Source organism: Zosterops lateralis, assembly GCF_965231275.1.
Source record: "Zosterops lateralis genome assembly, chromosome: 4".
Lineage (NCBI taxonomy): Eukaryota > Metazoa > Chordata > Aves > Passeriformes > Zosteropidae > Zosterops > Zosterops lateralis.
Window position 1 is genome coordinate 16,414,985 of NC_139765.1, and position 8,352 is coordinate 16,423,336.

Sequence of the window (8,352 nt, forward strand, 5' to 3'; positions counted from 1 at the left end):
AGACATCTGATATGAAATGGTGGCAATTCTGCAGTTTCTGTCATACAAGAAGTATAAAAGTCCTGCTGGTAAATCCTGCTCTTGGCAATATAGAATTTCCTACATATAGAATTTCCTAACTTTTCATTCTATCACTGGGAAATAAAAGCTAATGCACTTGTGCTGGGATCTCATCCACAGGGACATTACCCACACTGGTGCTTTAAAAAGTTATTTGCTGTAGCCATCCTAGAAGAGTTCAGCCCGCTATAACTAAAGAGCAACAGTATTTTTTTTCTTTCCTTATTTTGCAAATATGAATTATTCTGGAATAAAAGGTGAATACACATGCAATTTCAGAGTAGTTCCACAAAGGAACTGCTTTGGTTGGAACAGGTATTATAACAAAATTTTCCTATTCAAACTAGGAATGCACCAAGCTAGGCTGGTTCTAAACAGCTAACAAATGTAGAATTTTATTTACTAATCAAATAAGAATGTTAAAGCTATAAGCAGGCCAAATGAATTATTTTAAGACATTGTTTGAAACAAAAATAACACTTCTAAAAGATGCAAAAAAGACAACAGGCTGATCCCAACTTGAGAAAGCATTAAAACCAGCATAATGCACTGCTCATTGTTGCAAAATACATGCAAGATCTTGTCCAGACTACAAGACTGTTGTTCCTGCAAGGCATTCCCCATTTACTTAATAGAGAGCTCTCCTGGATAAGTCCGGGAGACTCCAAGTCACAGAAAACATCTCCACATTAAACAGCTTATGGAAACTAGTAAGGAATGCCAGAACTCAAACAGTTCAGTGAAAATTCTTCAGAAATCCCACATTTACACCATATCTAACTGCAGACAAGTCCCAAACAACAGCAAATACAGCAATGATTAGCAGATGTCTTCTTCCTCAGTACATCAATTCCCAAGGCCCTCCAATAATTTACTTAAGAAAAAAATACCTCATCTAAGTAGAAACAACTTACAGACTCTCAGTTACATCATGGAACTGTAGTATTAAAGATTCACATTTGAAAGCCAGATATCCTGACCTCACATAGTATTGTGTATACTGCTACATTCATGACTTGCAGTAAAGCATCAAAACAAAACAAAGCACACACAAAACAAGAGAAGCACAAGACTTCTTAACCCACATCCTTCTACAACTGAATTTTGTGCAGACTCACCACTCTTCCAAAATAACCAGGCATTTGCAAACAAGAAAATTAATATCTTCTACTAAATAATGTTTAATAATGCTTTCACAGCAAGAATCACAGAATGCTAAAGGATCAAGTTCTTACAGCTATAATTTTAATTTAATTGATATGAAGTCTGCAGACAGAAACAGCGAAAATGCCATCCTTTCAATCACAGAAACCTTCAGGACCCAAAGAGCTCAGCTGTTCAGAAACACAGGGAGCCCATCAGAGAGAAGAAAGAGCACAATACTAAATGTTGTTTGCACTGTAGCAACAACATTTATATTATGTCTGGTAAATTTAAACAGCTAATTAATGTCAGCCTCACTTTGCTGCTTGTCTGAAACAGACAGCAGAACAGTCAGGGCACAACTTGACAGGAGCAAAGGATGGCAAAAAGGAAAACAGTTACACCCAAAACCAGAGACTGTAAATGTCAGATACAAAAACAAAGGGAAAAAACCAAACTAAATCAGGAAGTCTGCAAAACATTTAGGAGAAAAATCAAATTGTCCCCAGCCAGCATGGAAGCAATGCTCAGGCTACATCCTCTATCCAAATGTACATAAAAATGAGTTTTTGGATCTGCTTGGATTACCAGGAATAATCCTTGGACAAAACAACGACAAAAAACCCCACCAAAGAAAATTCAAAACAAACAAACAAAACCCCACAAAAATCAAACCAAGAACCCAGCAAGAGAGGAGTGAGGAAGACATGGCTGCATTTGGCATGGGGTTTTCCTGGTTGCATGGTACAAACTGGAGTTCCCTTCACCTCAAAACTGGCTTTTTGCCAACACAATGTAGGCTACACTGAATGAGCTAAGTGGCTTAAATTTCTGTTCCCCTACCACTGAAAGTCACAGAAGTTCTGCAGAGCACCTGAACTTTTAGACCAAGGTGCTAGTCTCTCTCAGATGGGATGCTCTGACAGCATTTGCTGGATTCATCTCCTTATCCCACTAGCCAGGACTGTACATTAAGTTCCCACTGCTGCCAACTTCGTAACAGCCAAATTAGCATTCCAGCTACTTATCTTACCAGAATATAAACATGTAAATATTCACGTGCTCAGGCTGTGACTTCAGATCAAGAAACCTTCCACCTTGCAATAAAAAGTGGTTTAGCATTAGCATCAAACATAATACTTACACCAAACAGTAAAAAAAAAAAAAGAAGCAATAAATGTAATGCTCATTTGTGAGGCAGTCCCAGAGGAACATCCAACAGAAGTTTATATTAAACACTATAAACTACACCTCCTCAGGTAAAGTCTCAAAATGGCATTGACAGAAGACTGAACAAAAGTACTCTATAAATGCACACATGAAAGGTCACTCCAAAATCTCACCTGTGAATTCCATCAGCTGCTACATCAATTTCACTACAATGTCTCTACTTCAATTAACACTACCAAGTGCAAATAAAGCCCACACAGTGATTTTATGTCAGTATTAGAAGAATTTTGCTACAAACTGACACTAAAATTTGTATAAAATTAGGCTGATGACTACTAAAAATCCCAAACATATTCCAAGAATTAATGGCACAAAAAATAAATTACATCTATTCATTTTTACCTACTTCTAGGCAGATATTTTATTGCCTGGCTGGTTTTCTTAATTTTATTCTAAATCTTATGCCCACTCAGGTAGTGTAGGCATTGAATTTTTGTGATACCACCTATCCACACCAAAGGCCATAATTAACCAAATAACTTTTTTTCCCTTTGGTTCCTTTTACTGTAGCTTTAATGTGCCTGGTTGAGGCACTTCAATACCACCTTGTTATCCCTAACAAATACAGCGCACAAATTATTTGTATAAACCAGAACACTGAGTATTACAGCACTGCTGAACAAATATTTTTATATCCTATTCCTATATTCCTAACCTCGACTTTTTTTTTTTTTTTTTGCACTACAGTCATACAGTTCTAAAAACAGAACTGAAATACTGAACTGGGGGAAGAATAGAACACCTATCCAGGAATGGCAGAAAACCCCTAAAACACTGAAGAAAAACTGGCAGTCTGAAGGTGTCCTCAGTTCTACCAGCACAGCCCCCAGTTTTCTTAAATGACCCTGTGCTAGGATATAGAAATAACTTACAAAATATTTATGGGGAGAAGGAATTCTCATGACTGAGTGGAAGAAAGTGGCACTACAAGCACAAGAGGCCATCCAAATGTGAAAAATTTACTGACAAACGATTTGCAATTAGCACTAAAATATATCCAGAAAGGAGAAAAACTAAAGCATTTCAATTGTTCGGGGCACAAGGCAAGTAGCAAACAAATCCCAAACAACAGAAGTGGGGGAAAGGAAACATCGGAAACAGAAAATATTCACAGCTGAATTAAGCCTTATAAACAGCTTCTAGTTCTACACACTCTAGAAAAGGAAGAATTAACTCAATGCACAGAATAAGAAGTAGAGAAGGATATAAGCACAAAAAACCAAAAGGGCAGAGAGAGAAAAATAAACAGCAAATTACTCCAAAAATCATTTTTCCTCTCCTTGCTGAGTATGTAAAAAGGTCATATAAAAAAAGCAACTGACAAACTGGAAGAAAAAAAGCATAACTCAATTAACAGAGAATTACAGAAACCTTAACTGGCAGCATTTGCTTCCTACAAGAAAAATGGAGGTGAAAAATTCAAGACTTTTATTGTGAATATTATTCAAAGATGAAAAAGAAAAGACAGCATATGCCAGTGGGCTACAGATACATCAACTGTGTGAACAAATTTAAAGGCCACAAAGAAACAAGAACTGCCTAAAAAGCACATGTAAAAAAAAAGGAAGCAAGCTACCAGCAGCAAAACTATGAGCTCTAAGGCCATATCCGACACATCTCCAGAAATCTGGTCTCCAAAAAACTAACTTCAAATTAATAGATCAAAAATTTTTATTTCAACTAAGACTAATTGCATAAAATAACCACCTACAGAATACTATGTCAGTAAAGACAATTTTTTCTTCCAGTAACTCTGACTAAAACAAAAATCCCAAGATACATCTTGCTGGATATTTTACTATATATTTTTCTGGAGCCCATAAAGGACTTTGTTTTGGCAATGATAGGAAATTTCATACTAATTCATAGGGGTTCATAAATATTCTGAATACAGCACTGAATAAATATTGATACTAATGGGGAGACTACTGAAGGCAAAGACACATCAATACTGTTTTAACTCTCAGTATTTACTTATGGAAAAGTATTTGCATGTAGGGTAACTGGGACAGAGTTGTTAAAGTATTTTTTAAAATGCCACTTCAATATATCTCATAAAGTGAAACTGGAAAAAATATTTTTTTTAATTTTACACAGAAAAATGCCATTGCCTTTATAAACACAACTGGTGTTTTAAGTTATTAATAAAAATCCTAAGTACAAAGTATTTGGTATTAAAGTCTTAGGTGATCAAGCTATTGTCAAGGAGCACAGCACATTCAATAGCTATTTAAATTTCACAGAAACAAAATGAGAGATCCATTAGCTTCAAGTTTTACTTCTGGTTAACGCTTCATCTTCTACTCCCTTTTGACTGCTGCACTTCTGATCAGGCACGTTCAGCTGCCAAAAGTTCTGCTGAAGAGCAGCATCCCATCTGAAGAGATATGAAAGGTCTGGGCTATCTTCGAGCCCAGGAGCATTACCACGCACGTGTTGCAACTGTTGCAGCCAACAGTCGCCGGCCTCGCCTCTCACCTTCATTCCCTATCACCAGCTAAGACAAAGAGTCCACACGCCACAAGAACTCGGGAGAAAGGAAAACCATCCACGGCTGCAAGATGCCGTCCGGCTACCACATCTCTTTTATTCGGCGCTGTGCACGGCCGCTGTCGAAGAAGGGAAGCCGCGGACAGAGCAGCGATGGCGGTCACGCTGACGCACCGGGGCGGCTGCCGCTCCACGGGTCCCCCGACGACATCCGCACCCTCGGTGTGCGGGCCGGAGCCACGGCAGCCAGGGACACCGGCCATCCATCCCCGCAGCCCCGCGGAGCCCCTCGGCCGCTCGAGCCGCTCCGGAGAAGCGCCAAAGGGGGGGCGGGCGGCGCACGAGGCGCTCCCAGCGCAGCCGGAGTGAGGCAGCGGAGCCGCGGAAGGCGTGCGGAGGGAATGCGGGCACCGAGGGCGTCCCGCCTGCCCCGCCCGCCCGCCCTCGCCTGCCGCGTCCCCCCGTGCCCTCGGCGGAGGCAGTAGCGGGTCTGCGGCGGCGGAAGCCCGATGGACACCCCGACCTTGCCCTCGGGGCGGTGAACGTCAGCGCCCCCGGCCCGGTCCGCCTCACCTGCGTGCCCACCACCACGATCTGCGGCAGCTGGATGATGTCGGCCCCCACCGTGTTGAACACGTCCTGCAGCTTGTTAATGACGGGGATCAGCGCCTCCATAGCGGCGGGCGAAGGACAGGGCGGGCGAGGAGTCGGCGGGCGAAGGACGCGACGGGCACCGGCGGCTCCCTCAGCCGCCCCCTGCGCCTGCCGCCATCGGCGCCGGCCCCCGCGCACGGCCCGGCGCCCAGCAGCCTCTGCGCGTCCGCCGCGCACACCGGCGCCGCCGCCGGGCACCATGGGAGTTGTAGGCCGTGGGGGCCCTCCCCGGGCCGCGCCCTGCTCGGAGAGCGCTGGGGGCGCGGGCGTTGGAGGGACATAGTGGGGTCGCTGTGGTCTTGTATCACAAGGCATTGCCAGGTTTTATTACACGGAATCAGTGAGGCTGGAAAAGACCTCTGAGATCAATGAGTCCAGACTGTCATTGAACACCCCCGTGTCAACTGGACAATGCACCGAGTGCCACTTCCAGTCTTTCCTTAAACATCTCCAGGGACGGTGACTCCAACACCTCTCTGGGCAGCTCTTTCCAATGCCTAATCACTCTTTCTGTGAAAATTTTTTTCCTAATGTCCAACTTAAACCTCCCCTGACACAGTTTAAGACAATGTGCTCTTGTCCTGTCACTGTGACCTGGGAAAGAGCCAGACTCCCTGCCTGGCTACAGCCTCCTTTCAGGTGGTTGTAGAGTGTGATAAGGTCTCCCCTGAGCCTCCTCCAGGCTGAACACTCCCAGCTCCCTCAGTTGCTCCTCTCAGGGGTTGTGCTCCAGACCCCTCACCAGCTCCATTACTGTGTGGGCCCACTCCAAGCAGATGCCACAGGTACCCTGTATGGGGCAGACCTGCCTTGTTCCACCCAGAGATATCACCAAGGAAAGGTGCTGAGTGGCAAACTGCCAGAGCATCTGCTGTCACAAAGCCAACAGAGCAGGAAAATGAAGCTGCTGGGGCAGGGAAGAGGCATAACAGAGGTTCTTTTTGGGGAAGAACGGAACTTGAGATCTGCTCCTACAAACTGCACAATGAAAAGGATATTCTTCCATTTCTGTTCATGAATTGAGAATTGCAATGGACACACTTAGAACAGCTATGTTTATTCTGTTTGCATTCTTGTGGATATTTTTTGTTTTGCTGTGAAACTCTTGGATAATCTTCTGAAATTAGATGTAACTTAGACGTGTAATAATAGGTAAGGTTGAGATGTCTTAGGAAGTGGGAAACTGTGAAATCTAATACTCAGCTGTGTTATAAAAAGAGAGAGAATGAAACCAGAGGATGACTTGTGATGCGAGGTCACAACAAATAAGCCATCTCATCTTCAAATGTGTTTCATCTGAGTGCATTTTCTGAAAGATAAATTATGAATATGCTGGCACTGAGTTAATTTGGCTTTTGTTCTTTCTTGTAAGCAACAGAATAAAAAGGCTTCTGAAAGTTCCAAATTTTGGATGGCATTAGAATTCTTATTCTTGTTCTATACAAATTAGTCTTTTCCATACTTCACGTCTTGAAACACTCAAACATTACAGGAAAGAACAAGGACATGTGTTCTTATTTGTATATCTTTTCAACAAAGTTTCTCATTCTTGGCCAAGCAATTTTACTGTGGTTGTCAGAGGAATAATATTTTGTGGTAAAAGCATAAAGATGGCTAAGCAAATTGAAACACTTCAAAATTCAGTCTATTCAGCACAGAAGGAAGCAATTAATTCGTATAAAATTTTGGGAAGAAGGTCCTGAATGACTGGTGAGGGCTTCCTGTCATAGAAACATTATCCAGTGGTTTCACCCATTAGGCCTCAACATCCCACAGCTGATGGCTCCTAGAGATCATTAATACCAAAAGGGCATTTGTCATCTGCTTCTCCAGCTTCCAGGACAAAATAAAATATTTCCCTGACACAGCAAATAATCTTTTTAAAAGGCTTGCTGTTCCCTGTTAATGGGGAGGGGAGGGGAGCGGAGTGGAGTGGAGAGGAGAGATCTCAGTTGCACAAGACAAGAAGTTCCTGGCTCCCACTGAAGATGGATAACACCAGCTTATTTCTCTATGTGAATCTCTTTTCTCCTACTACTTTTATTTTGCCATATGACCTCATGGACACCCCTGTGAAATGGAGAAAGTGAAACCTGGTTTATGTCTTAATTTAGGCCAGAAGTGGGACATCTCAGCAAGAATGTAAAACTGGAAAAGGGTCAGACAGGGACAAGGATGATGAAAGGTGTGGAAAGCTTCTATATCAAGACCAAGTAAGAAAACCAGGAACCTTCACTCTACAAAAGAAATGGCACAGAGTAGCAAGGACCAGAGGTCTGTGTCATCATTAGCAACCTGGAATGGGTAAAAGAGAATCAGGGTTTTTCAATTTTTTTTCTCTCTCCCTTCCAGTAGAGACATTTTGGGAACATCTAATGAAAGCAAGAGCCAGCTCAGAATGAAACAAAGGCAGTAGCTCCTTACGGCTGCTTTGGTGACCATTGGAGCTCCTTGCCAAAGGATGCTGTAGACAGTAAAACTTTAAGTTGATTCAGATGTTGTATGGATTAGTTTAAGAAGGAGAAACACATTGCATGTAAAAAAGCAGCTCTGTAGGGATCAAATCTAGCTGAGGCTGTTTCTGAGCTGACAACATTTGGAAGCCAGGAAAGCAGCCTGCAGAAACACTGCGTGAGCTCGCCCGTTAGCCTGTCCCACTATGGCTATTCTTAGAATTTTATCCGTGTAATAGTTCAAGGAGCACACCGAGGAAATATCAGTTGCTGAACCAAGTTGAGACAAGCCAGCTTGCCCAGCAGAGATGTTGAAAGGCCT

At 42.7% G+C, this 8,352-nt stretch overlaps 1 protein-coding gene across 2 annotated transcripts in view; it reads right to left on the reverse strand.

Moving 5' to 3' along the window:
• The window catches only part of DNM1L (dynamin 1 like), a 35,685-nt gene extending 30,026 nt beyond the window's left edge, over positions 1-5,659 (reverse strand). The window contains exon 1 of one of the 2 annotated variants that reach the window (XM_083859120.1): positions 5,497-5,659. In XM_083859120.1, coding sequence (XP_083715246.1) covers positions 5,497-5,598 — 102 coding nt within the window. In that variant the 5' untranslated portion in view covers positions 5,599-5,659. The remainder of the gene's footprint in view (positions 1-5,496) is intronic. The other variant, XM_083859121.1, reaches the window with a different exon arrangement.
• Positions 5,660-8,352: the final 2,693 nt, after the last annotated feature.